Here is a 19,223-nt window from a genome sequence, read left to right on the forward strand (position 1 = left end):
AAACAACAAATGTTGAAATAACTATACTACATGAAAGTGTACTGGATAAACACACGATTGGGTGGTGCTACAACATTAAACATTAAATGTCTTTTAATAGAAATAACATGAAAACATGTATTTATATTACACTTTATTGTACAAAACAACATAACTTAAAATATTTTCAAATAAATAAGAATTGTGGAAGAATTGGTGAACAATATATGTGATTTTTTAACATTTTTCCCATGTTTAAAATTGTAAAATTATAGTGAATTTTAAACAAAATATTCCTTCAGTACCATATACACCAGCAGAGAAAGTAAATGCCGGGTGCTTATAAAATGATTTATAACCAAAGTAGCATTGTTACTGAACTGGTAAAAGTGAATTGTAATTTGATGCTAATCCATTCAAAAAAAAAAAAAGAGGCCATGCCCACACAGATTTGAACAGAAACTTAACACAAGGGTTGTCCTTGGCCAAATGCAATAATACACGGCTGATGCAGGAAAAATGAGGGGTGGGGGGGAGAGAGAGAGAGAAACTAAGACATAGAAGCAGTTTTATAAACAAATAGCAGAATTTACAAATTGTGTGGACAGTCCAAACCAGCATCCAACTATTCTAGTTTGCTATGCAAAATAGCATTATTTAAAAATAGTTCTGCGACAACATAAAATCTGTCCATTTCAGATGCGGTCTACTCCAGATTCTGGATGTCAGTTCATGAAGAAAGCTGCTGCTTATATTATAGTAATCAGCATTTTTCATATAGTAATTGGTATTTATATGTACATTAATTTGAATTTACACACTATTTACATTTTTGATAGTTTAAAAAAGAAAGAAAAAAATTCTAATTACCTTAAATAAACAGTAAAATAAATGTGTATGAAATCTTTAACTTAAACAAAAATGGAAGTATTTCTCTACTTTCACAGCTCATCTTATTTAATGTTATTAAGACATGGTCAAATTAATTTTTAACCAATATTATATCAATAACAATAAGTCGGCCATGTTCTTTCTAATTCATTACATTTCATCACTTACGCTCAAAAATCCAGCTTAGCATCAGTATGTAACTTTTTTCAGTTATAGACTATTAAAAAAAAGATGTTCTATTTATTTTTCATATTTCATTAATTTATGTGAGTACCTTAATCACTTGATCACATTAGCTTTTATATTATCAATATTTAAAGGAAAAAACAACCTGATATCACATTTAAGATGTCCATGAAAGTTATGCAGTTACCAGAAAGTAAAATTTAAATCATGAGGTGAGCAGATGAAGGACTATCACTTGGTGAACACCGAAACCAAACGTGTGAGAGTCGTAAATTAAAGGATTCGAGAGTTAAAATCAATAAAAACAAATGTTTAACCTAATTTTTGTAAGTTTAAATGAAATAAACAGAACAATCCTGACCATTAGCTGAATAATGTCTTTAAACATAAGATTCTAAGGAATTGTGGGTATGTGATCACACAAAGTAAAACAAAATCCACTTCATGAGTCTTAGAGACCATTAAAATATTCAACATTTTCACAACTGTACAAATCATACAAGTGTTGGGTTTTTTTTTGTTTTTTTTGTAATCCAGATCCCCTCTTAAATAGATAGTATTACATAAAAAATGCTCATTTTGTGTTTGTATTAAAAATATACACTGACATCACTGCCACCTCTCCCAACATGCTTATGGTTTGGATTGTACACGTGAAAATGTTGATAATTATGAATGTCCCTCTAGCTTATAATTTTGCACAAAGGTTTTGATCCAATGTATTAATGGACTCTTTTATTGTCGCCACAACACAAACAAATAGAAACACTTTAAAAGTCCCGTCTTCTAAAGCTTTAGGAGCTTTTGGCCCCAAACTTTCCTAAATTTGAATCTTGAGACTTGGTCTTTTGTTAAACTGGTGTTGATACCGTAACACCTCGGCCGGAATGTGAACACAGTAAATTTATCACAGAATACAGAGCTCATGTTCTAGGTTCCTGGTTGGAGCCGGTGTTACGCTGCACTCTTTGTAGTCTTCAGGTTGAAACCGCCGCCCGTGAACCGCTGGCCATCTCCTCTCTGTGGTTGTATCGCTGGAACTCCCGCCTGCATCAGCGCTCGCTCACGTTCACTGCAAATACAAAAATTAATTTAGAAATCATCTTTTGTAGCACCACTAAAAGCAGACTATTTAAAAGGAAAGGAATATTTGTTTAGTGACACATCAGCATATTTTATACTATGGAATATTTTGGTTTTATATGTTATTATTATATTTATTTAGACATTTGTATGGGATAAAAAAAAGAGGAAGGTGTCAGCTGGGCTGGCAATCAATTGTCATAAAAACCCAGGATGAGAAGAGGCATATTCCCAGGTATTGGACTGAGTCTACTCCTACTGAATAAGCAACAACATTTTATACAGAAGAGGGGAGAGTGTTTCTAAAAAATTACGTAATGTTTTAAAATCATGTGCTATTTTTGTTCATAAATTAAATACAGGCAGCCATGTCATTATTTTTATTAATTACATTTATATATATTTTTTTTTTAATTACATATTTATTAATACAAAAGAAAGAAAAATACAAAGAGAAAATCCCACAATGTTGGTCAAATTACATAACAGTAACAGTGTCTGTAATATACAATTAAACACCTCAACTTCTATAATCTCAAAAACCCAGGATATCTTTAAGTTGAGAAATTATCTTATGGCATGACCTTTCACCCACAACTGTAATGTTCATTTCAAACCACCATATGTTGAGGTTTGTAATTCAGTTTTTTCAACACCAATATAACAACATAACTATATAATTTACATGATTGTAGGTTTTCAAAAAAGGGGAAGTAACCCACACATACCGAGCTTGATTTTCTTTCTTTTTCTGCATGAAGTACTTCTTTTTCACTTCCTGTAGCTCGCGTGCTATCCTCTCGATCTCATATTTATACTCACTCACTTGGGATTCATACATATTCAACTCTGATGCCATCGCCTAAAACAAGAAAAAATTCAGTTATTACACAAATATTGTCATGTAATATGCTTACAAATATTAACAACATTTTCTATTTGCTAATGTAACAATAGAATGAAAATATTTAGAGGTGAAATTTACACCAAGTTTGCTATATAATTACAAGACTTCAAGACAACCCCCTTTTTAATACAGGAATGCAATAGCTAATACCTCTTTTTAACATGCCATATGATATCTTTTTGTCACCTCACAAATTATTCTAATAGCAGAATGTAACATAATAACAACATTAACAATTTTAACATCTAGCAACATGAAACCCCATTTCAATGAACTAACCTATGACGTCATTTATTAATGAAAAACACTCTCACCCTCTCTCCGTCTGTTGCTCTCTTCATTATCCCCTTCCTTCTCTGAAACCCCCCACCACTGTCTGCCTGCCCGTCTCTCTCATTCTTCTCTTTGTAGAAGTAATTCTTTACCTATCCATCCCTCCCCCTTTCATGTCACTCTACTTCTCTCTTTCCATCTCTCTCCATCTCCTCCCGACCCCCCCTCTCTTTGCATCTCCCTCCCTCTCTGTTTTTCTCATACACAAATAGAGTGATTAACACACAGACTGCACGAACCTTCATCTGTTTTGACTTGTCTTTGAGAGTTCCCTGGTAGATCTGCAGCTGCTCGGCGACCTCGGGGCCGGGCTGGCGTGCCAGGATGTGTTTGAGCTCGAGGTAGAGTTTCTCCTTCTCCTGGATGAGCAGCTCCTTCTCCACCACCTCCTCCGTCTTCTGGATGAGTCGTTTCTGCAGTGTGTGGATCTTTTGGATCATCTCGTACGTGCTTGGGTCACTGCCCTGCACAACACACAGAGACAGAAAATTAACATATGGCTATTTCAACATTTGGTCAACAGAGATAAAGAATAATATATTAATTCAAGTAAAATTAAATATCAAGTTCATGGTCTTATAAATTCTGATAACTAAGACACTTTGTTAAGTTACAAAGGCAGTTAAAGTTAAAGTTTGTTTTGATTAACAACACCACTAGAGCCCATTGATTTATTAATTATCGGCTATTAGATGTCAAACATATAGTGCTAGAAAGGAAATGTGCCACATTTTTTCATTACAAGCAGACAGGATAGTACAACCACAGCTTTTGATATATCAGTTGTGGTGTGGCTGGAACGAGAAATAGAAGAAGACATGATATGACCAAAACAAGCTGATCAGTCACAGCTGAATCAGACAGTTACTAAGTGTGTGACCGTGTGTATGAAGGAGACAGTTACTAAGTGTGTGACCTTTTGTCTGAAGCAGACAGTTACTAAATGTGTGATACTGTTTCTGAAGCAGACAGTTACTAAATGTGTGATACTGTGTCTGAAGCAGACAGTTACTAAGTGTGTGACCTTGTGTCTGAAGCAGACAGTCACTAAGGTGTGACATTGTGTCTGAAGCAGACAGTCACTAAGTGTGACATTGTGTCTGAAGCAGACAGTCACTAAGTGTGTGACATTGTGTCTGAAGCAGACAGTCACTAAGTGTGTGACATTGTGTATGAAGCAGACAGTCACCAAGTGTGTGACATTGTGTATGAAGCAGTCACCAAGTGTGTGACATTGTGTCTGAAGCAGTCAGTCACTAAGTGTGTGACATTGTGTCTGAAGCAGACAGTCACCAAGTGTGTGACATTGTGTCTGAAGCAGACAGTCACTAAGTGTGTGACTTTTGTGTATGAAGCAGACAGTCACTAAGTGTGTGACATTGTGTATGAAGCAGTCACCAAGTGTGTGACATTGTGTCTGAAGCAGTCAGTCACTAAGTGTGTGACATTGTGTATGAAGCAGACAGTCACTAAGTGTGTGACATTGTGTATGGAGCAGTCAGTCACTAAGTGTGTGACATTGTGTATGGAGCAGTCAGTCACTAAGTGTGTGACATTGTGTATGAAGCAGACAGTCACTAAGTGTGTGACATTGTATATGAAGCAGACAGTCACTAAGTGTGTGACATTGTATATGAAGCAGACAGTCACTAAGTGTGTGACTTTTGTATATGAAGCAGACAGTCACTAAGTGTGTGACATTGTGTATGAAGCAGACAGTCACTAAGTGTGTGACATTGTGTATATGAAGCAGACAGTCACTAAGTGTGTGACATTGTGTCTGAAGCAGACAGTCACTAAGTGTGTGACATTGTGTCTGAAGCAGACAGTCACTAAGTGTGTGACATTGTGTATGAAGCAGACAGTCACTAAGTGTGTGACATTGTGTCTGAAGCAGACAGTCACTAAGTGTGTGACATTGTGTCTGAAGCAGACAGTCACTAAGTGTGTGACATTGTGTATGAAGCAGACAGTCACTAAGTGTGTGACATTGTGTCTGAAGCAGACAGTCACTAAGTGTGTGACATTGTGTCTGAAGCAGACAGTCACTAAGTGTGTGACATTGTGTATGAAGCAGACAGTCACCAAGTGTGTGACATTGTATATGAAGCAGACAGTCACTAAGTGATACGTACCTCAAGTTTCCTCCACCGATGAATGTTCATTGGATTCTCCAGCTCCTCCTCCAGGGCTTTACAGCGTGTCCTCTCTCGCAGCAACTCTCGCTGGATGTGGTACACCTCTCGCCTTTAAATACACACACAGTTACATTATTTACAACTTTCAGCGTTACAATTACATGGATGTGGTACACCTTTCGCCTTTAAATACACACACAGTTACATTATTTACAACTTTCAGCGTTACAGTTACATGGATGTGGTACACCTTTCGCCTTTAAATACACACACAGTTACTTTACTTAGAACTTTCATCTTAACAGTCATGCAGTTACATGTATAACCATCATTGCATATGATACATTGCATGCTTTTAAATAGAATGAATGGATGTTTAACGACACCCCAGCACAGAAATACACATTAGCTACTGGGTGTCAACAATAGAAACACAATTATATTACAACTTGTAATTTTATAAGCATATAATTATTACTGACGCTGAATGTGCTACATAGCAATTTTTTTTGTTTCATTTAAGAAATTATAGCAGACCCACCAGGCAATTTTTTTTTTTTTTAAATATATCTCCTGTAATGAATTCTGGAACTGGCTTTACATATATAGCTAGTAAGGAACAAAAAGCAAAACAGACACACCTAAGATCTTCGACGTTAGCAACACTCTTCTGTAGAATGGTTTTCTCGCGCCTCAGTTTCTTGATCTCGAGTTTGAGGACGCGGATGTCCTCAAGCCGCTGATTGTACTGGACCTCGCCCTTGTTGAGCACGCTCTGCTGGATCTTTATCTTCTCGTACAGGAGAGCCAGCTCATCGTTTCGCCGCACCAGCTGCGTGCCGAGGATGTCACGCTCACTGATCACCTACACAGCGTAGAGAAGGAAACAGTGATAGGTTAATGTCTAAGTTGTTAATGACATACTAATAAAAGAATTCCATGGAATTAAATGGCTTGCCTGTTATAAACTGATTCAGTTAATAAAGAAATAACTTGTGGTGTAACATTCAAAATAAATCTAGCTTGTGCAAAAAAAACAAAAACAATTTCATTGTTTTCATTTCAACAAGCATTGAGGAAGGAAGGAAACGTTTTATTTAAAGACGCACTCAACACATTTTATTTACGGTTATATGGTGTCAGACATATGATTAAGGACCACACAGATATTGAGGGCGGAAACCCACTGTCGCCACTTCATGAGCTACTCTTTTCGATTAGCAGCAAGGAATCTTTTATATCCACCATCCCACAGACAGGATAGTACAGACCACGACCTTTGTTACACCAGTTGTGGAGCACTGGCCGGAATGAGAAATAGCCCAATGGGCCCACCGATGGGGATCGATCTTAGATCAATTGCTTTACCACTGAGATACATCCCGCCCCTACAAGCATTGAGATGCACATTCATAGATACAACTATAAACCAAGTTTCATGAATGTAGAACTTTAGTGTCCAATAAAATATTTCTATATTTCATTCTCTTTTAACTCAATATAAAGCCATACCACTGTACCAGACTGAGTTAAGAAGACACAAAACTGTAGCTGATCAACTTACAAAAAACACATCATTCTACCTGACTGAGTTTAAAAGACACATCACTGTATCTGATAGTCACAAAGCCATATCAGTGTAACTGATCAAGTATAAAAGCCATATTCCTGCACCTGATTGAGTTACAAAGACACGTCATAGTACCTAACTGAGCTACAGGGACATCACTGTACCTGATCAAGTTACAAAGATGCATCACTGTACCTGACTGATTTACATAGACACATCACAGTATCTGACTGAGTTACAAAGATATCACTGTACCTGATCAAGTTACAAAGGAACATCACTGTACCTGAGTTACAAAGATATATCACTGTACCCGATCGAGCTACAAAGACACATCACTGTACCTGACTTAGTAATAGAGATACATCACTGTACCTGACTGAGTTACAAAGACACATCACTGTACCTGATCAAGTTACAAAGCCATATTAATGTACCTGATCAAGTTACAAAGACACATCTCTGTACTTGACTGAGTTACAAAGACACATCACTGTTCTTGATCAAGTTACAAAGCCATATTAATGTAGCTGACTGAGTTACAAAGACTGATCACTGTACCTGATCGAGTTACAAAGACACATCACAGTACTTGACAGAGTTACAAAGCTGCATTACTGTACCTGACTGAGTTACAAAGACAGATCACAGTACCTGATCGAGTTACACACATCACTGTACCTGACTAAGTTACAAAGACACATCAATGTATCTGAGTTACAAAGCCACATCACTGTACCTGATAGAGTTACAAAACCACATTAATGGACCCGAGCTACAAAGTCCCATCACTGTATCTGATCAGGTTACAAAGCCACATTACCGAGTTACAAAGTCCCATCAGTGTACCTGATCAAGTTCCTTCTTCTGGCGGACCCTCTCTGCGTCTGCCTCTGCGATGATCTTGAGCAGCTTGCGCTCCTCGGTCTCCTGGGCCTCGATGTATGCCTTGCTCTCGGCCGCCTGCTGCTTCATCTTCTGCAGCTCAGCCTTCAACGTCTCCTTCTCCTTCTCCACGCGCTGGTGCTCCAGGTGCTCCTTGACCAGCGCCGCCTCCTTCGCCTGGATCTCCTCCTTCAGCTGGTCGATCTGGTGGTTCATAATCTTCAGCTTACGCTTCATCTCTGTGATCTCATCCTGTTAATAACAACAAACATTCATGTCACAACGTGGTGGGTTATCTCCATATCTCACCCTGTTAATAATAACAAATGTTCATGTCACAACGTGGTGGTTCATCTCTGTATCTCACCCTGTTAATAATAACAAACATTCATGTCACAACGTGGTGGGTCATCTCTGTATCTCACCCTGTTAACAACAAACATTCATGTCACAACGTGGTGGGTTATCTCCATATCTCACCCTGTTAATAATAACAAATGTTCATGTCACAACGTGGTGGTTCATCTCTGTATCTCACCCTGTTAATAATAACAAACATTCATGTCACAACGTGGTGGTTCATCTCTGTATCTCACCCTGTTAATAACAACAAACATTCATGTCACAACGTGGTGGGTCATCTCTGTATCTCACCCTGTTAATAACAACAAACATTCATGTCACAACGTGGTGGTTCATCTCTGTATCTCACCCTGTTAATAACAACAAACATTCATGTCACAACCTGGTGGGTCATCTCTGTATCTCACCCTGTTAATAACAACAAACATTCATGTCACAACGTGGTGGGTTATCTCCGTATCTCACCCTGTTAATAACAACAAACATTCATGTCACAATGTGGTGGTACATCATTCTATGATATTGTGATTCCATCCTCTAACAATAACAACAAACATTTATGTCATAAGTTTAATTTTCAGCCAGCAGTCAGCCACACTGACTATTGGCATCATGGTCTGTTATTTTTTTCTGTGCTTAACCAAGTCTTAGTATGTACATGTTAGCCTTTTTATGCTGAGCTGGCAGCTGGTTAAAGTACCACCTACTACTGGCAGCTTGGCCATCTATTCCACAAACTGATCACATGATGGCAATTTGTTTTTACGTTCACAAAATAACATTTAATTTGAAGTACATATGCACAGGAAAATAATATGGCAGACCCACAAAGCATTACAAAATTATGGTGTCTTGAGTAGCCTCCCCCCACCCCTCATGTGATCCATTCTGAAAAAGCCCTAAATGTCAGTTTAGACCATGTAAAATGACATCCCTGACTTAAGTTGGTGGTCTAAGAAATCATTCAAGCCCATTGTAGAATGAAGAGACTCCAACCTGTGACTCAATGAGGTTCTTGCTGTAGAGGTTCCGGTCACTGCGCACGGCCTCGTACAGATTCTGTTGTTGTTTGAGTTTCGTCTCCGCCTCGGCAATCTTCTTCTTGTAGTCGAAGATCTGCATCTCTCTCACCTTGACATCCTCCATGTGTTGCAAGACCTGGAGACAAAAAGAAAGCAAATTTAAACCATGAAATGTGGGTGAATCGTCCATGAGAAATTGTGTCTTAGTACTTCAAAAGTAAACTATAAAAAATGTAAACTAATACAAAGGGGCACTGTATAGTGTAGACCAGCGGTTAACAAAATCTGCCCATGAATATAGACTACAATTTCAAGGCTCATAAAAAGGTACATACAGTCAAACATTGTTATCTCAACCTGTTATCTAATTTTTCGAGACATTCTGTATTGTAGTAGACATCAAATGTTTTATCTTACCTTATCTTATTTTATTTATACTATGACCATAGTAATTATTTTTCTGCCAATCTAATTTGTTTTCTCAGTAAGGAAAAAGCACTTGCTGACAATGGACCGTCATTTAGGAACTGTTTATTTATCACTGAATTTTTAACCTAATAGACAGTTGAGAGACAGTTAAAGTTGAAGTTAAAGTTTGTTTTGTTTAACAACACCATTAGAACACATTGATTTATTAATCATCGGCTATTGGTTTGGTCGTTTTGACATATAGTCTTAGAGAGGAAACCCGTTACATTTTTCCATTGGTAGCAAGGGATCTTTTATATGCACCATCCCAGACAGGATAGCACATACCACAGCCTTTGATATACCAGTTGTGGTGCACTATCTGGATCAAGAAATAGCCTAATGGGCCTACCGACGGGGATCGATCCGAAACCGACTGCGCATCAAGCGAGCGCTTTACCACTGGGCTGCGTCCCACCCCATAACAATTGAGAGACTGTGTATTAGACTATGAACCTTCTGTGTGAGGTCAGAGGCCTCGTTGATGTAGCGGTCACGCTCCTTCTCCAGCTGGTAGATGATCTTGCGCTGTTTCTGAGCCTCCTCCTTGTAGTTCTGGATCTCCTGCTCCAGGTTCTTCTTCGACTGCTCATGCAGTTTCACCAGGTGCAGCTGCTTCTGAGTTGCGCTTGCCGCCTTCAGCAGATTCTGAAAATAGCCATCAGCTGTTTATTAAAATATTGTTTATGAATAGATTCTGAAAATATGCATTATATATTTATTAAAATATAGTTTATGAGTAGACTAAAAATATCCACAATATATTTATTAAAATATTGTTTATCACTAAATTCTAACAATATTCACCATATGTTTATTAAAATATTGAGTATATTGTGATAATATGTCATATATTTATTAAAATATTGTTTTTGAGTAGACTGAAAATATCCATCATATATTTATTAAAATATTTTGTTTGAGTACATTCTGAAAATATCCATCATGTATTTATTTAAATTCTGCTTATCAGTAGGTTATTTAAAATATCTATAACATACCTGGAATATCAATGACTAAACTTAAATATTCATTAATCATGTTTGTCAGAGTTTTTTAATCAAACAGATATTTTGTTGTGTAAGGACAGACTAATTAAAAACTGCTGGACTCTGATTTCCGATGACAAGTAAAACTAGAGATGTACTTGCCATACAAGACATGTGTATGTTTACATGTAGGGCTCACCCTGTACACAGACAAATTAGCTAAATGCTATTTTTTTTTATACAAAATGGCTACAAAATTTAGACTTTAGCTAATAAAATATTTGTCGAATTATCCATATTTTAATTATTTTAAAGGAAATACTCTACATTTCTGAAAACTGGCTAAACTACAATTTGTTCCAGTGTGAGCCCTGGTAGAGCTATCCACTTCAAAAGAAACCTAGTCTGTTGAACATCTATGATACTCTGTGGGGATTATCTGTTGTTTCTGCTACATGAAGTAGTAAACTAAAATTCGTTACCTTGTTGAGTATGTCTCGTTCTCTAATAAGGTCATCAATAGTCTTCTTGTCATTTTCAGCCTGTTTCTTGGCAGCCTCAAGCTCTGAATTACACAAAGGTAAACAGTACTGTCAGTTAAAATGTTCACTTCAGTATTGTACAAATGTTGGTTATACTGTTCATTTCAGAGTCGCACACATTTCGATTAAAGTGTCCATTTTTGTAGTAAATTGCAAGAAATATATCTTTGTTTGCACATCGTTCATGCAAGATAGTTCCCACATTAAAATTAGGACATATTTACATGCTCATAATGGGTTATACAAACTTGATAATAGGTTACCTCAATTTATTTCTGCATCATTAGGCAATGAGTTTATGCAAATTTTCAATTGTCTGAGGTTTGTGTTAACATCATCACCTATGTCATGTGATCGCATGCACCCTAAAACCCACATGCCTACCTCGCTCCAGACCCAGCACCTGGCCCTTCAATGTCTCCCTCTGTTGTTCTACGTCAGCTTTAGCATCCTCAGCCTGTCGCAACTTGCGCTGAATTATCTCCCTTGTCTTGTTTAATCTTTGGGTTTCTACTTTGAGAGCCGTCACTTCTTCTTCTTTTTGCTGAAGTCACAACACATTAATACATTATGAAATACATACTTTACTGTATTACCAGGGCATTCGATACAAACTGACTTCTTAAATTTTATAAATTTTAAAGCTTTCTCCAATTAAACCAAGTAAACACTTTTTCTTGGACATCATCACCTATGTCATGTGATCGCATGCACCCTAAAACCCACATGCCTACCTCGCTCCAGACCCAGCACCTGGCTGAAGTCACAACACATTAATACATTATGAAATACATACTTTACTGTATTACCAGGGCATTCGATACAAACTGACTTCTTAAATTTTATAAAGCACCCCCCCCCCCCCAAAAAAAAATAAAGCCAACAAAAACAACAACAAAAAATGCCCAATATTATCGGAATGATTTTGAGTATACTCACATGTAATATATCTGGGCCCATATTATTGAAAATATACACACAATAAATACATGATTATGTGATATCCGTTGACGTTTTCAATTGAAGTGTGTTTCAGAGTGGTTTTTGACCTGACTAAATTCACCATATATTTAAGTAATTTAATTTCCCGAAACCATTTAATTTTCATCAAATAACACATTTTAAATGCTAGCCTGTAGAGAATAACTGTTCACAGCCTTAAGATATTGGCTTTATTCTGTTGTTCTATGACCAGGCTAGAATGGATTACATGCAATTAAGGTCTACTGAGCAGCATTAAACAAGTTCGACTTCAGAAAGAAAAGCCGACATCTTAAGACAGTAACTTGTTGGGTTTTTTTAATTTATCCTGTAATCCAACAAAGATAATAGCAAAATTATCTTTATTCCAGTTTCACTATTAAAATGTTCATACAAGATACATGACATCATTCCTTGTAAGACAATATACAAATTTATCAATTAACCATATCTTGTCAATGTATGTGGTGACTGTGCAATATACAGTAATTATTGTAGTGTGTGTTCACTCCAGTCCTCACCTTGAGTTCCTGAACCTTGGCCTGGTTCTCTGTGGCGAGAGCGTCGGCAGACATCAGCTGCTGGTCGTACTCTTGAGTAAGCTTTGTGAATCTCGCGTGCATCACCTCCGAGTCTTTGATCGATCTCTCATTGAAAACCTGAAACAAACAAAATCAAACAATTGCCAGAAACAATTTTAGAAGGTCAAAACATGCTTAAAAAGCTCACAGAAGAAGCAACAATTATGTAATGCAAAATTAGTCACTTCCACCCCACCCTCCTTACAAGTTTTAAAATGTGTTTTGAAAACATAGTACTTTCTACCTCAAGTATTAAGTAAATACTGAATGAAATTGGTTGTGCTAGGATGTGTATCTCCTGCTGGTTTCCTCTGTATCCCATCAACCCAGGTGCAGGCAAAATAACATGAGAGGATTCAGCAGTTTATATGGACACCACACCATTCGACAATGTTTTAAAATTGTTTTTAAATATTAAAGTGACAAACCCTAGTTCTTAAACACTATGGTGTATTTTTCACTACTAGAGCCCTTTTGATAATTAAAATTAGAAGTTACTTACATTTTATTGTTTAGATTATTCATTTTCATACATCCAAAGTATTTCTGGTCATCCAGGTTTTTGTAATACCTCGAAATACAGTTTTCATAATTCTAAAAAATCCAGCCAAACTTTAATCTATTTTTAGACATTATATCCCTGTTTAAACCTCACAGACTTTAGTTTTACTTTATTATACCGTTATCCAGACGTGTTACAGGTTTGTATTTTAATCAAACTTAGTGTTCATTTTCAGTGGCTAAAACTAGGGTATGCGCCTTTAAGCTTAAGATGAAAACAGTGTAGACCACCCATCATTAAAACACAAAGAATATCAATATCACAGAACCAGCTAGCATGGATTACCCTCTGTTCCTTGACTTGTTGCTCCAGCTTGAGTATGTCCTGTTTGTATCGTTCTATCTGAGTCTGCATGGCCTTGATGTCGGACGCCTTTGCGTCAAGGTCGGCCTTTGTTTGCTTCAGCTCGCGCTCCAGTTTGTCCTTCTTCCGCATCTCACGCTGAGCCTCATTGTTACGCATCTGAATATCTTGATTTAGCTGAAAAAACCCATCACAACATATTCAACAACACTTACAATTGTGTTCCCAGGTTTCCCTCTCCTATAAAACAATCCTCTATACACTACATCAGAATCAAATCAAGCTATATCTGAATCCTACCAACTGTCTGTACTATAACACAAGTCCTATGAAGACTACACTGAAATCCTACCAATCATGTCACATACAAAATTTCTATGTTTAGACTGCACCAGAATTCTACAAGTTGTCTGTCCTATAAAACTAATCCTATGTAGACTATATTAGAATTCTACCAGTCAAGTATTCTAGCTATAACCTGAGTCCTATGTAGGTTACACCAGAATCCTACGAGTAGAAAGTCCTATAAATCAGCGTACCTCTAGAATGGTCTGTTCGGCCTGTGCCTTGTCCTCCTCTAGCGTGGCCAGTTGGTTGCCCGTCTCCGCCAGCTGCTCTCTCAGCTTCGTTATCTCCTGCAGCTGCTCATCACGTTCCTTTGTAAGTTCCTCCTTTATCTTCAGCAGCTCATTCACACTGCAAGAATTACGACATTAGTAAAGTTAGGGACAACAACCAGGCATCAAAATGTGGTGTGAAATATAATATTAATATTTAATTTCTAACTATACCTGCTACTATGCAGCCATATTCCTAAATATGCCATACAGACCAAGTTATACACACAATTAAAATATCAGCCAGCACTCTTGTGTGTCATAAAAAGTAAACAACAAAGAAAACCAGCCTGACTTTAATATGTTGATTCACACAGTTTTTGCATGCTTTTGATTTGGTTTCTATTCCAATGGAGTTAAAAGAAATAAGATGTAGGAAACTTGGATTGTTTTATCTTTTCATGAATACTCAACCTGACCTCAAACTAATGATATTTTACAATGGAAAAATCTTCCAATGAATCCTTTACTACCTGTTTGGTGACATGATTGAAACATTCTTCTTTCTCCCTCACTCTTGTTGTCATGACTTCTTTCTATTTCTCTTGTAAAATCTAAGCCATTGCATTCTTTCTCCATTAGACCAGTGCATTATTCAAGAATAAATGTCATTAGTCTGAGGACAGTTTAAGTTGAAATGAAACACAATCCTTAAGAAGCCTACATGTATATGCTCCAAAACAAAAACGTTGTGTAGATGGTGGGCAATTTTACAAAAATCATGACATCAACATCATTGTGCAAATCATTTCATGTTTATGAATGACCAAGATTATTTTTTTTAATACGGTTTGATTTTCCTTCATTACCACCAAACATATACATCTTGTGCAATACATGCATGGGACATTTTTTACCTGACTATATACAATGTATTTCTATCACCTGTGTTCCTGGCCCATCGTGAGCCCTGCTCCCTGTTCAACCAGTTTACTCAGGTTCGAGATTTCCGTCTTCAGGGACTGGATTGTTTCTCTCGCTCTCGTTTCCTTCTCATGAGCAGCATCCACCATCTTCCACGCCTTTTCTATCTCCTACAAAAATAATCAGGGTATGTACATGTAACTCATAGGGTTGGCAATCACAAGAATATTAGTATCACAATATATTGTGATATTTGACAATGTATTGCATTACAAACTGTGATGTATTACAGAGTTTCTATTATCAACTATTAATAAAACATAAAATGGCAACTTAAAAACTGTATAGCATTTAACTGGAGTTTGCATATGTAAAGATATGTCTCGCTAGTTGGTACTTTGGTGGTGATTTCATTTCCACTAACAGTGGATTTTCTTCCATATCCATGCAGTCTATTCCAGCCATTAACCATATCTATTCCAATACCATAAATCAACCTTATTAGTGGCGTTTGAAAACATATAAAGATATTAAACACAGAAATGAGCTAAAATTCTTTACCAAATAATTACCTGCTGTAGCCAAAATAAGCTACTAGCAGCAGCTCGGTATGTATTTTTACACAGACAGCACAGCACATACCATTATTACTAGTAAAAATACCTTTGTATGATACTTCACTTGCTTTTCCAGTGAAAATACCATTTCATTACATGCCATTTCATTAATTAGGATTTTACTTTTCCAGTGAAACCTAACATAACCTAACTGTAATGCAACATGGTACTTCATTACTTCATATTTTACCTTTTTCAGAGAAGATATTGTGCCCTGGTCTTCCTGAGAAAGTTTGAGTGCTGTCGATACCTTCGCTGAGTTGGCAACTATTTCTGCATTCAGCTCTCGACATTTCTGCATCAAGCGTTTCTCACTCTCGTGAGATTTCTTCAGTGCTTTGTGCAGCTTCTCATATTCAGCTCGGAATTTCTCCAAACTCCTGTCTCCCATCAGTTCCTGGAGAACCTGAAAGAACAAAACCTATTCTTTAGGGCCAGACCTAGCAGAGTGGCAAATGGGGGAGCAGTTGATTCTAAAAACAACAACAACAAAAAGACCCCACAAAAAGGTGCCCCTTTTTAAATGTAAAGTGACTTTTTTGTCTACCCAAGACCCTCTACTATTATATTACTGTGCCCCATTCTTTTTGTATTTCCTCAATCTTGCTCATGTTTTATATGAGAAGTAGGAATCTTGCTCATCAATAATATACTAGGTCTTAAAAAACTGTGGAGGTACTGTGAGTGTTTTTTCATCAATGGCACTAAAGTTTGGAATCTCAAAAAACCCAAACCCAAACAAACAAACAAAAAAACAGGAAAAGAATCCAAAGTCACTCAGTGAGTTTTTCTCTCTCTGATTAATGGTGCGACCAGTTTCATGATTCATTGGAATGTAACAGTCTTTACAAAGATAGCCATCAACAGAGATAATACAGAGATAGACAGGGACTGGTTTAACATGCTTATATCCAGTTAATGTTCAAACATACATAACCAGAGTTTGTACCCAAAACAAGAAGGGGAAGGGGAGAGGTGTTAAGGGCAGGGTTTTCATGATTTGGATCATGACAAGACACTGTATGGATATAAATTTCTGCTATCATTTAACACTGACATATTGTTTCCAAGGTTTTGTTTTAGTAGATATGTTTACTAAATACATACATCTTGGAAATCTTTTTCCAGAGCTTCAAAGGCGCTATCATCAATAGACGTCTTGTCCTTTGATTCTTTCTTCTCCTGAAAATTAGAAAAAAACAATTCAAATCAAATGAAAAGAAAAGAAAAGAATAAAACTGAAAGAAACAGGTGTTGGACATTAACATGAAGCAGCACTACATTTAGTAAAATAAATTACTTATCAGAGTAAAGTACTAAGATGACTCCACTGATGTATAACACAAAATTAAGTTTTTTACACACTCATGTAAGAGATGAGGTCACAAGATCAATTTCGTCTCCAACATATGTTGGAGATCACTTATGAGGCTTGTGATTGGAAATTCTGAGGTCATGACACAAATGTCCTGAGTAACTATAAATGCTCAAATTTATTTTAGGTCTCACTACACAGATGTCATCTGCCACTGAAACCCATGTTAAACTGCCCAACTTCAAGCGAAGATTGCCCATAGAATGGGTTCTCATTGGCACTAACAACATATACCATTGCGAACATACATTATATAAGCATTTATATTCACTCCAAAATTGTGAACATTTCCGTCTCCGTTTTTCGCTATATGACCGCATCTGGCTGTAGTACCGGTCCGAAGAGGTGGTTCATTAACCGATTCACTCCGGCTGTCACTTGTGCTATATACCCATGTCCCAAAAGGTCGATGCATAATATTACAAAATAACATGGGCAAAATACAGCCAGAAGGCTTACCATTAAACATACATATTGTTTTAATTCATCACCATTTCCTAGAAGTGAATATGTTAACCATAACATGTGCCACAATTAGGAACTATAGTGGACCGTGATGAATGAACTCTCACCCGGAAGTGATCTGTGTAGTGAGACCTTAGTACCCAGTGTTTCTGTCAGAAAGAAATTTTTGGATATGGCGCTATGGAATTGAATGCAACCACAGTCAACAGGGATGAAAATGAGTTAAGCTTATGGTTAAAGTTAAGAAAATCGGACAGTAATGATAAGATAAATTAATTTTGTCAAAAAGTAACTTAAAAAGAAAACATCTGCAAAAACATTTGGTTATGGTGCCATACCCATTTTACCCTCTGGCAGAATGGTACGTAGTGTGTCTATGACATTATTAACTTACAAACTTTTAACTTAACGTTGAGTCTTTTTGTTCAGTGTTTGTCTGTTAAACTATATTAAAAATGACTTTTTCAGGGTAAGAAATAGAATACACTGAAGCCTGCTGAGGACGATTTATCTTACAACTTGTGGTTTCCAACTGAGATATCCTAGGGCAAAAAAGCAAACAACAATTCGCCTTTTAACAGATTATATTTTTCAAGATGGGTGGAAAGATATGGAAGCTAATTTTGTTATGATGCTTTTAGATTATGGCTCATTCTTCCACTCTTGTTGAAGAATATTCCATAACAATGGAAAATGACAGCCAGTAAAAACTACAGCGCTTTTTGGCCTAGATCACATCTAAGTTGATACAGATGGCATGGTTACAATATAGAATGTGCAATTGGTGTCATTCTAATGGTTTTTAAATGATTTGTGTCCGGACAATATGTTGGGGAAAAAATCTACATTTATTTGCTAATTAAAAGCAGAAGCCAGTGATTCAGACTTTTGATATATTATTAATTAAAACTTAATATATTTTCAAAATTAGTCAAACTTATGCTGAAGGAGTCAACATAATGTATTAAATGCAGCACAACTGACAGTGCGAATGAGCAGACATGTAAAAACAGGAGTGTATCATAAATCACAAATGAATCGACATTACATCCACGACGAAAATATATCCGTTTAAACATACAAACAAAATGTGTTGATAAATCCCTTGAAATAGAAACAAATATAAACAGATTTATTTATCCATATATAAACCTTACCGAATCCGCCATGTCTGCATTAATTTAATGCAAAACACTATTACTAGAGTGGTTACTTTCACGATCCTTTGACAAACGGCACGTTATGTACAAATCGTTGCCACTAGAAACCAAGATGATTACCGAACTTTACTTACTCAGTTTGATGTGGTTTTTTGTACATATACTCTTCTGATAGTCCGTCCCACAGGGAACGCCTTTTTTATACTATGGAATTTACTACAAGTTATTAATTTCTTAGCCGATTGTTTTGTAACATGCACAAAAAAATAGTATTGTTTTGTTATTTCCAAAACACTTTTACTTTTCTTCTTATGTCAAACCAAACTAAAATTAGGATAGGAC

The 19,223-nt window shown here is 36.6% G+C and overlaps 1 protein-coding gene across 1 annotated transcript; it reads right to left on the bottom strand.

Annotated features, from left to right (window-relative positions):
* Window positions 1-120: 120 nt before the first annotated feature.
* On the bottom strand, window positions 121-18,977 carry LOC121383251 (cilia- and flagella-associated protein 58-like). Its single transcript, XM_041513151.1, has 17 exons — window positions 18,879-18,977; window positions 16,989-17,063; window positions 16,072-16,287; window positions 15,286-15,434; window positions 14,323-14,479; window positions 13,766-13,960; window positions 12,859-12,996; window positions 11,741-11,900; window positions 11,297-11,379; window positions 10,282-10,473; window positions 9,332-9,493; window positions 7,937-8,224; window positions 6,159-6,382; window positions 5,515-5,626; window positions 3,619-3,843; window positions 2,868-3,001; window positions 121-2,128 (listed from the first exon to the last, which is right to left on the bottom strand). Exons 1-17 carry the CDS (start codon window positions 18,888-18,890, stop codon window positions 2,011-2,013), a joined length of 2,640 nt encoding a protein of 879 aa, XP_041369085.1. The 5' UTR covers window positions 18,891-18,977; the 3' UTR covers window positions 121-2,010.
* Between the last annotated feature and the right edge of the window lie 246 nt (window positions 18,978-19,223).

Source organism: Gigantopelta aegis, chromosome 10 (assembly GCF_016097555.1).
Source record: "Gigantopelta aegis isolate Gae_Host chromosome 10, Gae_host_genome, whole genome shotgun sequence".
NCBI classification, from domain to species: domain Eukaryota; kingdom Metazoa; phylum Mollusca; class Gastropoda; order Neomphalida; family Peltospiridae; genus Gigantopelta; species Gigantopelta aegis.

What these genes read in the sequence shown, in the direction of transcription:
- LOC121383251 (XM_041513151.1), bottom strand. An exon ending in AACGAGACATACTCAACAAG is followed by an intron (nt 10,474 to 11,296) that starts GTAACGAATTTT and finishes GGCTATTTTCAG; the next exon opens with AATCTGCTGAAGGCGGCAAG. An exon ending in CCTCTGACCTCACACAGAAG is followed by an intron (nt 9,494 to 10,281) that starts GTTCATAGTCTA and finishes TTTTGTCTCCAG; the next exon opens with GTCTTGCAACACATGGAGGA.